We start from the raw sequence: 13272 nt of genomic DNA, 5'->3' as shown, positions 1-13272 counted from the left end.
TTTACCTAGAGCCATGCTTAGGTAAATTCTGTAATGTCCACATATACATGAATCTGGTGTAAATATATATTGTAAATACACAAATGACTTTTAGATCCATTTCCACTTGAGTCTAGTGGGGAAAGTTGTGTAAAGTGCCTTTCCCAAGGCCGGCACAAGATCAGTGGCATGTCAGGACTCGAACCCGGGACCTCTTGATTCCAATTGCAAGTCGCGCACGCTGCCGTTGCGCCACACGGCCCCGCATCTATTTTATTAACTATATCACTTTAGTGGAAAAGAGAAATTATATATTTGTATATTTTTTAGAAGGTGATATTTGATATTGTCAAAATGTACCTGTATCTGTATGAGTATAGCCGGAATAACCGCCTTTTGGCGTAACACACCAGCATGTACTCAATACTTAAGGGGTATTTACAAATAAGTCACAGTTGTGATGTTCTGTTTCTTATATATGGTAAATATAGTACATATAACGTTATATGTAGTAAGTATGTCTATCATCAGATTTCTGATTGGCCAGCAAGTACCTTTGGTTTCAATCATGAAATATCACTTTCTGATTTCATGTAATTTAAGTGAAATGAAACAATTTTTATGTTATTTTGTCCAATTTTGGGTCTGGTGTGATGGTACTGAGTTTCAACTAAATGTAGACAAAGAGTTTGTCCTTGGTGCTGAAATCCTGGTTACACCATTTCCTCCAATTTCTCTCATTTCTAGTGAAAATTTGGAAGGAGGCATGGAAGGAAAACTTGAGTCTGACTACATTTAGTTGTTTAAATGTTCATCTTCCAGTTCAGCATTGCTATACATTCCATTGGAACTAACCAATTGAAGAGTTGTAGATTTACAGCACATATGCTTCCAGAATCGGATTATTCGGATTTGTCCTATGCATCATCTTGTTTTTTTTTTTTTTTTTTTAATCCTTTATTCACAACATTTACATGTACATTGTAACATTGTAAAAGGACAACAATACGTGTACATTATATATAAAAAAAACAGACAACCCTATTTATACAAAGAGAATTCTGTTTTAAACATATTAGCTATTGCAATCCCATCATATTTGTCCTTTTCCAGCCAACTTCGAAATATAACGTATTTTGCGATAGTGATAGCTAGGTTTGTGTACTTAATTTCCACAGAGGGATTGGGCAGATCTGTTTTATATCCTAATATTATAGCCTTGAAGTCGATTACAACATTACAGCAAAAAGTCTTGTATATATAATCCTTCACTATTGTCCAGAAAGATTTTAACCTACTACAAGCAATAAACAGATGTTGATAATCTTCTATACAGTTACATAGATTACAGATATTACTGGGTTTTATTTTCCAAACATAAAGTAACTGGCCACATGGCAGTATACGATGTAACAGCTTATAATTCAATTGCATCAAGTGTTTTCCTATTGGAAAATAAGTTTGATTTTTCCATATGTTTTTCCAGTCAGGTTTACAATTAAATTCAGCCTCCCACTTATCCTGTACACCAGGTGTTTCAAATTTTTGTTGCATTAAGAATTGATACAGCTTGGCAGTTTTCATAAGACACAAGTTGGGGACATTGGTAGATCCAGTACTTTCAGTGTTAACTGTTACCTCTGTTTCTTTCAAGCATTTTTGTATAGCATATTTGACAGAGAGCAATTCACATGTCCAGTTTCTTCTAACTTTAAGTTTTTGAAAGACTGCTTTATCGTTCATAAATACTCCATTCTGTACAATGTCTTTTACATATACAAAACCTGAATTTATCCAGTTCGGGTACAAAAGTGGTTTACCTTTTGATAATATGTACTTATTACCCCAGATCATCTGGTTCTGTATACCATACTCTAAGTTGGGATCAGTACATTGGTTATTTACTTTGAACCATGCAGAAAGAACCTGTTCATAAAAGATAGGTAACTTTTCTAGGAGTTTTTCATCAATACTGTTCATTTTGAATACTAAATTTACATCATTACCAAAAGCAGATAGATACTTTAAGGGAATGTATCTCCAAGAGCCATTTCCATAGCATATGCGTTTTACCCAAGAAGCAAGTAGTGCCTCCTTAACACAATAAATATCTAGCATTTTTAAACCCCCTTGATCAAGGTTTCCAATAACTGTCTTACGCTTAATTCTGTCCTGTTTTCCATTCCATAGAAAGTTAAAAAGGGCCTTATTAATCTCATTCAGTGTTGAGTTGTTCACATGTAACATGTTCAAGACATAAGTTAATTTTGTTACTGCCAAGGATTTAATAATAGCTATCTTACCATAGAAGGTTAGGTTTCTTGTTCTCCAAGTATTGAGTACTATTTTCAATTGTTTTACTCTTTCATCCCAATTCAGTTGTACAAGAGTATCTTTACAATGCCCAAAGTAAACTCCTAAGGATTTAATAGGCTCTGAGGGCCACTCAATCCCTTCCAACTGTTTCTTTCTATCTTTCCACAGGCCTAGCCACAGTCCTTTTGTTTTTAATCTATTTAGTTTGAGACCTGTGACAATGTGAAAGTGATCAATACATCTTAACACTTCAATCAGTGATTCTTCACTAGATAGGAATAATGTAATATCATCCGCAACTTGACATAATTTAATTTCGTTTTCATCTATCATAATTCCTTCTACATTTTTGTTACATTGTATAATATGAAACAGTATCTCAACAACAAATAAAAAAAGGAGAGCGCTAAGGGGGCAGCCTTGCTTGATACCCCGTTTAATTTGAATAGTGGCTGTTCTCCATCCATTGTTTGTTATTGATGCAATTCAGTCTGTGTAAATTGTTTTTACCCAGCTGATAAAGGTGGGTCCAAAGTTAAACTTATCAAGAACTTTAACCATAAAGTTGTGTTCAATGGTATCGAATGCTTTTTCGAAGTCTAAAAAAGAATCATCCCAGGTTTATTCTTGTCATCGCAGTAATCTATGATATCATTTATTAATCTAACATTCTGACCGATGAAACGGCCTTTAATGTATGCCGTCTGGTCGTTGTTTATTAATTTATCAAGATGGGGTTTGATTCTGTTGGCCAATATAAATGCGAGTATTTTGTAATCAGTATTTAATAAGCTCAAAGGTCTCCAGTTATCTAAAGACTCAGGGTCTCCTTTCTTGAAAAGCAATCTTAGCAAGGCTTTTCTAAACGAACATGGCAGTTTTTCTTCATTGAGACCCATTGTAATAACATCATGGATCAGAGAGCTTATCTGAGGCCAGAATACTTTGTAAAATTCGCCAGGGAGACCATCAGATCCCGGTGATTTTCCATCTTTCATATTTCTAACAGCTGTCTCACACTCAAGTTCTGAGATTGGTTTTTCACAGTTATCTTTCTCCTCTTCTGTAAGTGTTTTAGGAATGTTAATTTTTCTCAAGATATTCATCAATTTCGTTATCTGCAATGTTTTTAGATGTATATAAAGTTTTATAAAAATTCCGACATTCTTTTAATATAGTAGGCTGATCTTGAATCTTTGAATTTTCTACAGATAAGGCTGTTACACAATTTTGTGCTTGCTTTTTCGTTTTCCAAATTTAAAAAAATACTTGACTGGGTTTTTCCCCTTCAGTAATGTGGATTGGTTTTTGCTCTGATCTGTTCTCCTTTTGCTCTATCTTCATAAATTTTTCTAACTGTTTCTTTGTAGAGTCGTACTCTGCTAAAAGTTGGGTATCTAGATTTTCATTAATGTCTTTCTCAATTTCTTCCAATTTGGACAATAAGCTTTTTTCCAGACTATTTCTTTCTTTTGCTTGTTGTTTTGACCAAGAAATGGAGAACTCCTTTATTTTTATCTTTGCACATTTTCCCAGATTAGATCTGGCTTATTACTTTTAAATTCCATTTTGGTATCAATTATGATTTTTTCAACTTCTTGTTTATAAGTTGGGTCATTTAGGAGACTTACATTTAATTTCCAAATTCCATTGCCTTTTGGTATTTTCTTAGTATACAGATCTATGAATACAGCATTATGATCACTTCTTATTCCAGGATAATGTCCAGCTTCAGAGACATTACTTCTACATGTGCTTGATACAAGCCAGTAATCAAGTCTGCAGGCGACTGCTGGTGTTTTCCTTCTCCAAGAATATTTCTTAAGGCATGGATGTAGATATCGGAAAATGTCAATTAGATCAAAAGAGCGACAGAAATCTTTCAATGGCTGATTTTTTTCAATGGTAGACCCACCTATTTTATCAAGGCTTGTATCAAATATGTCATTAAAATCTCCACCAACAAGCATTGGATAGAGATTCCAATCTTTCAGCCAATCCTGAATACCATACAGGAAATTACTTCTTTCTCTAGGATCATTGGGGGCATAAATACATAGTAAGGTGTATTTCTCCTTCTCATACATAAAATTTACAATAATTTTTCTTCCTTCATGGTCAATTTTGTGTTCTAGAATATCAAATGGTACTTTTGGGTTAAAAAGGATACTAACACCCTTACTATGATTTGTTCCATAAGAATGGATAGTCTTACCACCCCAGTGTTTGTCAATGCTTTGTTGTATATCACCTGTCAGGTAGGTTTCTTGTAAGAGGCATATATCTGCTTTTTTTTGTTTCAGCCACAGTAATGTTTGATTTCGTTTATTATAGTTTCTTAAACCTCTACAGTTAAAGGATATCAACTTCAATTTATCCATCCACATCTTTCAAGAGAGTTGGATGAACATTATTGAAGAGAGAGTTACCTGACATTTGACATACACAATATACACCTAGGTACAAGTAGGTTTTTTTCGTGACTTACTGCTTCCTTTTGTACCCTGCTTCTGTTTACTATAGGATTGTCTCTGCTCCTTAAGCCAGTTTTCTAGTGTGGGCTGTGTAGAGTCTGATAGCTCACACATTTCTGTAGGCTTGTCGTTTGTGGTGTCATCAGTCTTTTTTTGCTTTTTGTGTTCGTCATTGTTCTTGTGGCTGTGACTCTTGCTTCTGCTTCTTGTGTTGTGTTGCACGATGCTTGGTGGAGCTGTTGGTTCTTCGCTGTCAGGAGATGTCCCTCTGTCCTGCTCGTCGCTGACACAGCTGTTCTCATCCGACTGCTCATCTTCAGAATCCATGCCAAGGTTGCAAGCAGGATCACCACGCTTATGTCCAGGTTTTTTGCACTGAACACATACAACAGGTTTGTCGCATACACTCTTGTGATGCCCCGTTTCAAGACAGTTGCTGCATGTGAGTCTCTGCGTTTGGCTGGCTTCTTTCTGTTCCCTGTGATAGAATTCAGCCTGGAAAAGTCCTACGGACATCCTTCGTGGTAAAGGGGTAGAGGGTTTCTCTATGTACAGGAATCTTCTCCCTGTTAGGAAACGTGTTAACTTGCCGTCTTTGTTTCTTGCCCTTTCGTCGATGACCCGACTTGTGAGCTTGTAGCCACGTGAGCGTAGTGTTTTAGCTATTTCTTCGTTATCGTAAGACAACGGTATGTTACTCACTACAACTCTCGTCGATGCTGTGTCTGGTCGTACGACGTAGGGGTTTTTATGGAGCAGGCTTGCCTCTTGTCCTCGTAGCGTGATTGCGCCGGCTTGAAGAAGAGTCAGGCGTGCACCGACGGTTTGTGGATATAGCCGCCAAAAGGCATTTCCTCTTCCTTGCGGTTGTGCTCCTATGATCGAAATGGGGCCGGATACATCCTCAGCGGCTAGGCAGATTTCAAGACAGCTGAGTGGTGCATCCTCGGCGTTTATGGCGATGTCTGAGGTCTGCACAAACACAGGTTCCACTCTCCCGGATTCCTCCTGTCTCTGCTCGTGGGGAGGGGGGTGCGAGGGGGGTTGCGTGGCGCCATGTTGGAACGTCACTGACTGAGTCTGGAAGACGTCGTCTCTACAGTTTCTCGGTGAAAACAGTGCACGAGATGAAGTCACAATGTCCTTTGTATCACCAAGAGTCGATAGAAGGAGCAACAGTGTAAAAAATTGCTAAAAACGTCGCAAACAAATGATTTTCGAAGGTACGCAATTACGAGAGATTTAGAAGACGGCCATATTGGACCATTGCATGATGGGAGAAAAAACCGTAAAAACCATCTTGTTAATATGGTAAGTAAAGTCACAAAGGTTTATACTTAAGCTGTATGATATGGTGTACTTGTACATGTATAACAGAACAGTTATCTTTGAAAGTATTATTATTGGTATTTGCCACCTTTTCTAATGATTGTTGTAACTAGAGAAGGGAGTCCTATGGAGAACATTTCCAAATGGCTGGATGCCGAAACCTTCATCTGACATATTAATTAGTCCTTCCTTCAGGGATGTATTTTACACATATTTTCCCTCATTATAATCCTAGAAATATTTTTGTTGAGTATTGATTGGTTTTGTCAATCTTTACCTCTGTTCTCTTGAATTATGTATGATTTCGTTTATTCTGTATTTTTAGATGACGATGATGATATTTATAAGCCCATAGGGGCTGGGTGCATAATTCCAAGACACCTAGATAACACTTAATTCATTCACTCTTTTCACGGCGGTCTGTTACTACGGTATTCTTTCCCATTGCTGGGGGCGTTCGATAAAGTATCGGGTTACAAGACGCAAATTTGGGCTAACCGCAATACATTTGAAAATAAACAAACTAGTATCAAAGGGAAAATTTCGTTGAAATAAAATAAAATTATTGTCTTTACATGCATTCAATGGTGATTTTTTGCCCTAAATGGATGATTTTTTCGTATTTTGTTAAAAAAGTCGATAATTTTCGGGATTTCGCAACGCCATATTTTAGCCAATCCCCGAGCAAACCTGGCTACACATATGACGCAAGATCACTGATTTTTGTATTTTTCGACGACTAAGAATAAGATGAAAAATCGTGCTTTAGGGATTTTTTAATTTCTGATTCTAAGTATAGTTTTTGACGACAAATAGGTGAAAAATCGAATTTTTTGGCTTTTTTCGCACTCAATTACCCATAATTCAAAATCGAGGGCATTTTTCAAAAATCCCTAAAGCACGATTTTCGGGACAATAGTGACAGTCATTTTGAGCCGTAAATGGGGTATGTTTGACTCTCCATGTTTTCAGGTTTGAACGAGTTTTGCAGACATGTCATATCGCCCGAAAGTGTGCATTGTGTTATTCATACAAGCGTAAAGAATCATTACAGTATTCAAGGTCACCCAAGGATACGACAGTAGCTTCGCTACATGTTACATACCCACCAAAAATTATAGCGGACATGTACTGTCTAGGAAACTGTCTGTATCTATAGAAAAGTGTTGTTTTTTTATCTGTTGCGAGGCACTCAGGTAGACGGGCTTGTTTTGCCGCTTTATTGTAAATGACCGCGGGTGACCCCGAAATGGAACACGGGTTCGATTCGAATTGCCCAGATCGAACACGATCGAACACTGTTCGATCGAACTTTGCAGCCCAGATTTGACCACCGTGTTTATTCATCAAAGACCACCACATTTATTATATACTAGTACTTCTCTTTATTCCTTCCAAGACATAAGGCCATGACTTTCTCCTTCCATCTGGGTCTGTCCTTGGCCACTTCTTTGCTGAGAATCCGCATGATACACATGATATCCTAGCTTTATTTCTGTGTGCATATGAGTTTAATATTGTTGTGAACCCTCTGCGCAACAAAAGCGCTGCCTGGCGCCGACCTGGGTACTGCAGCTCACCTGCCGGGAGTGGCCGTCACGTGACCAACCCGGAAGTCAGGCACGGTTCGGTTTTCAAAAGAGGAACTTCTTCCCTTGTGGCGGTTTCCAGGCCAAAAGAAGTTGGAAATCTTCCCCAGAACACTTTAAGGTAAGTCAGAAAAGTCTTGAGAGGATGTAGATAGATCCAGGGTCTCGTGCAAGGTTCATTCTTAACTTCGGAGCACTTTTTAACACCTTAAACTTTCAGTTAAAGAGACTGGAACCAAGGAGCTTCAAATTATTATTATAGACTGCTGGAACCTCCAAACAAAGTCTTGTATCATGGTTGATCTTGATTATAGTCTTAAAGACGGGCCGTGGGGGTATTGAGGAAGCCCATAGGAAATCTTCAGTTTTGTCAAAGAAAATATGAATTCAAAGTGAGATACGCTAAACTCGTGTGTGCGCGTGCCTGAAACAATCAAGTTACTGTGTGCAGTTCTGACGGAGTTATAAATAGTCTCATGTTACACCGAGAGTGGAGGAGCTGTCTGTGTTGTGCTGTTTGTTGTTGAGTCTTTCTACAGCTGCCAAAAAAAAATTACATTTTAAACAGTGAGATACTATAAAATTGACAAAGGGTATTGACAAGTTAAGCTGTTTCCTGATCAACAGAGGATCGATAGAAATGTTATTGAGAGCTGGGCTGCACAGAGCTTTCTTGGCTATTCTTTTTTCACATAGTTAATTATTGTTGCTCAGGAATGTCAACAACATGCACAAGTGTACGTTGTTTTTACACCATTTTAAATTATTGGTTTGTTTGTTTTATTGGACCCCCATTAGTGTTTTGACATGATATATGAGTTAGGGTCAGTCTCTCAGTCTTGACGTGGAGGTTTAGCCTGTCTCTACATGTTTTGAGCACTTCACACTGACCACCAGGTCCATAACCTCAACCACAGGTGTTTTTCAGTACACTTTACATATGTTAAATGTTGACTAGTCTGACATTTTTTGCTGCTGTGTGTTGATATACACACAGGGAGTCCATGTGTGACGCCTGCTGTGTCGTGTTGCCCTTGGGACTCTCACTGATGCTAGCGGTTAACTCAACCTTGACTCAACCTAGAAACATCAGAAGTGAAATCCATCTAAGGGACACATTTCCACACTTCTTTATTTTGTTCATTTTTCTTTGAACAGCGAATAAAAGGAGCCGACACTGTGTTGTTTGCCTTGTTACGGTACTTGTGCTAACAAAAGCACCTGCTGTGACCTTCTGACCTTGTATTAAACCAAAATGGTGGATGGAGCGGTAACTACATAACTGCTGGTCTGACCTTTGTCTTTTGTAGAGAACTGCATCAGACTCCGACTTAATCTGGCCCATCAGACTTAGGACATCACCGGGATATACCGTTGTGTTTGACAACAGCAGAACTGCAGCAGAAAAAACTCATGGAGAAGAAGGAAAAGGTTGGTTAAACTCTTTTTCTCAAGTCCACAGTCAGCAAGAACAAACAAAGCCACTAGCATGACTGCACCAAGTAGAGAAATGCACCGTGAACCAATAGAAGCCTGCAAGGATAATGATCACTTTTGCAACAAAATTTGAAACCTTTCTTTAAAAAGCCTTCATCAGATTACATGTACATGAATGTATGTTGTGAGTAAAATTTATGTTCTACAGGAGCTGAGAGATGCCGCCGGGCGAGGTGAGGAGGACAGAGTTAAACAGCTCCTGGCTGAGGGAGTCAATGTCAATGCTGCCAGTTATGAGGTAAGTTTTTATATATTTATTTTTTAACAAATTCATGAAAGAATTTTGAAATACTTAGTTTCACTTTCACAATTTAAGTGTGCAATGTTACAGATGAAGTTGATCTTTACACCTCTTTGTGCTACTGATTCTTACAACTTTGTATTATGTAACGGTGGGTTCCCTAACTTCAGACGTGCCCTAAATTTGGACAGATTTTTTTACTGATCTTATTATGCAAAAGTACACGGTGTTTGTTGCCACTGACTTTGCCAATTAAAAAGGGAAATAATCATAGTCAATGCATACAGGTGTTATTTGCATACAATGTATAGTTTTATGTAGGTATTTATCGTTTTGTCGAATATAGCGACAGAAATATACGACCTTTGCCAAGCAGTAACACAAGCGCTACACACATAAGAATATAAATCTTAACAAAACAGTAGAAATTTCGGTCTCTGGGTGTTTTATTTCTGGAAAACTGACCTGAAAAAAACAACGTCAACGCCAACTGGGGGTGCCCTAATTCCGACCTACCCCTAATTCCATTCTAGTTTGAAAAATCCTTGTTGCGGATTTATACATGGGAGCACGTGCCTAAAACTAACCACAAGAATGGACAAAGTTTTTTGTTGATATCGGTATAAAAGTTTGTCTTAATTCGTATACTCCGACAACAGACGAGTGAAAAATCTGTTTGAATTCAACGCTTGTTTGGGGTTTGAAGAGCGTGTCAAAAATGCAGGTTTTGCTTTAGAAACAGCCGCTTTGGAGCAAGTCGCGTAATCGTAAAAAGAGGACATGTTTGGGGCAGAAAAAACAGTTGTAGATTGTTTTAGTCATAATTTGTGTATTATAATTTCTAAACTCTAATCTCAGATCGACCTGTGTTTAACACTAGGTCAGAATTAGGGCACCCCTATTGCGATAGAACGTTCCACCGGCAAAATGACCAAAAACCTGATGTAAGTTTCGCGAACCATTAGGCGCTACATGTGTACACTGAAGTGAAATATATAATACACACTGCTGTGCAGCTTTAATCGTTGTGATCTTTATCTGTCAATATTATAGCACATGTTGCGTGGGTTTCTGGTCAGATAAACTATTACCAAAGGTATGTGCGTTTGCATGGAACAAATTAGGTCGGAATTAGGACCCCTCCCGTCACTGTTGTCTGCATTTCCCATGATTCTCATGGGACCGAGTTGATTACGTATACGATAAGAAGATGGGTTTTCAGTGGATACATGGACTGATACTACACTCTTCTTGTGAGACGAGATGTACACACAATCCTAATTTTACTGTCAAAAGAAAGATGAAATATCATAATTTTGATTAAATTCTATTCTTAGTTTTGTGAGAGAGCTGAAGAGAGCAAAATAACAAAAGCATCCAAAGTTAGGTCACATTCTCTGGCTTAGCCGCTTTCAAGAAGGTACAATAACGAAAACGTCTCACAGAGTTTGTAGCTTCTAACGCGGAGCGTGAAGAGCTGATGAATAGTATGAATGCATTCCCTATCCAAGTATGTTGTTTACATTGAATGTTCTCAAAATTTATTCATCAAAACCTGACCACTCTCCGACAACTAGCGATAGAGTGCCGTGAGTTCAAGCGCGTAAAAATGCGTCCGATGTTAGGGCACCCCCCGTTAAAGTTTGTAGATATGTCAGTGTTTATATTTAGGTGCATCTGACACACCTCATGTCATCTGTATTCTTATCATACACGGGAAGTTTCTGGAAGTTTGTAGCGGTCACAGTTGGTACAAGTACATTGTATGTATGTCTGAACCTTAGACTTACATGGAGCTCCTCTACTCTTGTCTATGTACAGAGATGGACTGCTCTCACCTTTGCATCACACTACGGCCACACAGGAACTGTACAGGCTTTACTCACAGCTGGAGCGACAATCAACACACGAACCAACATGGTAACTTGACTGTGTTATTGTCTGTCATACTCAGTATCTTGACCTGTACCTAGCCCGTCGTGGCATGAATGTACAATAAAGGTATTTCATTATTATTGTCAAGGGAACTGTACCAGCTTCACTTGTGTTGTCCCAACTTTATGGTTATATTTGTTTTGAGCCATGTCAGAACTTGTGGGGGGGGGGGACTCATCATCATCGGTCGGCTGCTGCGCAGGCGACTGCAAGGTCCCTCCACTGCCCCTTGTCGCTAGCAAGGTTGGCGATCTGCTTCTCTGTTAGTTGGTTGTGCTCATCTCCCAGTAGTCGCTGGACATACTTGAAGTAGGAGGTAGGCTGTCGGCCTCGCCTGCGTCTGCCATGAGAGGGCACGTAGAGGGCGTACAGTCTAACAGGTTCATCCTCAGCCATGCGCAGGATGTGTCCCAGAAAGTTCAGCTGTCTCAGACGCACATGCTGAATCAGCGGACTAGTTTGGGTCAGGTTGTAAATGCTGTCGTTTGTTACCCGGTCACGCCTTTTGATGTTCAGCATAATACGGTAACACGAAGTAGCAAAGGAGTTGATTTTGTTCTCCATGTCCTTTGTGATTACCCAAGACTCACAACCATAGGACAACACTGATACACATGAGGCTTTAAAGAGCTTTACTTTAGTGGTAGTTGGGATGCACTCACTCCTCCAGAGATGCTCTAGTTTCCAGAAAGCAACCCATGCCAAAGCTCTACGTTTCTTAAGGTCGTTACTGCTAGAGGCCATCATGGAGCCAAGGTATCTAAAATCTTGCACCTGTTTGATAGGTTCTCCATAAACCTGCAATGACTGACCCGGGCCGGTGTTGTAGCACATGTACTCAGTTTTCAGTACGCTGATCACAAGGTCCAGTTCAGCGGCAGCTGAAGAAGTTTTTGTCAGTTGTTCTTGTGCTCTTCCGCATGTGGACTCTAAGAGAGCGATGTCATCAGCAAAGTCCAAGTCGTTGATCTGCTTTGCCGGGTGCCTTCTGGATGCTCTGGGGTGGGTCACAATCCCCGAGTCACTGTCTACAGTGGCTCTCCTCAGAAGGTAGTCGATGAGGATGATGAAAAGAAAAGGTGCCAAAACATCACCCTGAAGCACTCCGGTAGACACACAGAAATGTTCTGACACTTGCCCTTCAACCAAAACCACACTTTTTGAGTTCTTGTACAGGACACTGATGGCATCTACAACAGCTTCAGGAATGCCATAATGGCGAAGTACAGCAAACATCATCACCCTGTCAATCGAATCAAAAGCTTTTTTGAAATCGATGTATGTCACCCATAGTGGTAGTTGCTGAACTTTAAAACCCTCAGTCATCCTTCTAAGTATGTGTATTTGTTGTGCACAACTGCGACCTTCCCGGAACCCGGCCTGGTTTTTCCTCAGGATAGGGTCTATATGACCGCGTATCCTGTTGAGAAGGATCTTGTTGTAAACCTTTGCCGCGATCGACATGAGCGAGATTCCCCTGTAGTTTGTCATTAGAGATAAGTCACCTTTCTTGGGGAGTGGGATAATGATGTTTGTAGTCCACTGTTCTGGAGGTACAAGTGTGGAGTACACTTCAGCACAGAAACTATGCACGACCTTTGCTATCGTAGTGCCACCACCTTGAAGGGCTTCTACAGTAATTCCGTCATCCATTCCGGCTGCCTTCCGACGTTTAAGTTGTTGTATAGCTAACAGAGTTTCCTCGAGGGAAGGTGGTTCAGTGGAGATAGGAAGATCTCGTTCTGCAGGAAGTGGTAGGACTTTCATCGAGCTGATGTTCTTGTTGTTCAGTAGGGAGCTGAAGTATTCCTTCCATTCCATGAGTAGCTCTGTGTCACTGGCAGGAGGAGTACCATCCCTTTTCTTAACTTTGACTCTCACCCGTTGGTTCCTCCCTGCCAGGTTGTTGATG

At 39.6% G+C, this 13272-nt stretch overlaps 2 protein-coding genes across 2 annotated transcripts in view; one reads left to right on the top strand and one right to left on the bottom strand.

Moving 5' to 3' along the window:
* Positions 1-3954: 3954 nt before the first annotated feature.
* Positions 3955-9032, bottom strand: LOC109479751. Its single transcript, XM_019781739.1, has 3 exons — positions 8983-9032; positions 7679-7801; positions 3955-5874 (listed from the first exon to the last, which is right to left on the bottom strand). The coding sequence occupies exons 1-3, from the start codon at positions 9030-9032 to the stop codon at positions 4752-4754; spliced, it is 1296 nt and encodes a 431-aa protein (XP_019637298.1). The 3' UTR covers positions 3955-4751.
* Positions 7713-13272, top strand: part of LOC109479750 — a 13277-nt gene continuing 7717 nt past the window's right edge. The window contains exons 1-4 of the mRNA XM_019781738.1: positions 7713-7808; positions 8998-9118; positions 9333-9422; positions 11247-11345. Coding sequence (XP_019637297.1) covers positions 9101-9118; positions 9333-9422; positions 11247-11345 — 207 coding nt within the window. The 5' untranslated portion in view covers positions 7713-7808; positions 8998-9100. The remainder of the gene's footprint in view (positions 7809-8997; positions 9119-9332; positions 9423-11246; positions 11346-13272) is intronic.

Source organism: Branchiostoma belcheri, unplaced genomic scaffold (assembly GCF_001625305.1).
Source record: "Branchiostoma belcheri isolate BF01 breed outbred unplaced genomic scaffold, Haploidv18h27 scaffold5, whole genome shotgun sequence".
NCBI classification, from domain to species: Eukaryota; Metazoa; Chordata; class Leptocardii; order Amphioxiformes; family Branchiostomatidae; genus Branchiostoma; species Branchiostoma belcheri.
This window is presented reverse-complemented; position numbering and strand designations above follow the sequence as displayed.

Excerpts from the sequence above, each read along its gene's own strand:
- LOC109479751 (XM_019781739.1), bottom strand. The coding sequence starts at position 9,032 with ATGGGCCAGATTAAGTCGGAGTCTGATGCAGTTCTCTACAAAAGACAA. Across the intron at positions 7,802-8,982 it reads GTTCTCTACAAAAGACAAAG|TGTTCTGGGGAAGATTTCCA; the intron begins GTCAGACCAGCA and ends CTTACCTTAAAG. Across the intron at positions 5,875-7,678 it reads GTGACGGCCACTCCCGGCAG|AAACTGTAGAGACGACGTCT; the intron begins GTGAGCTGCAGT and ends GTTTTCACCGAG.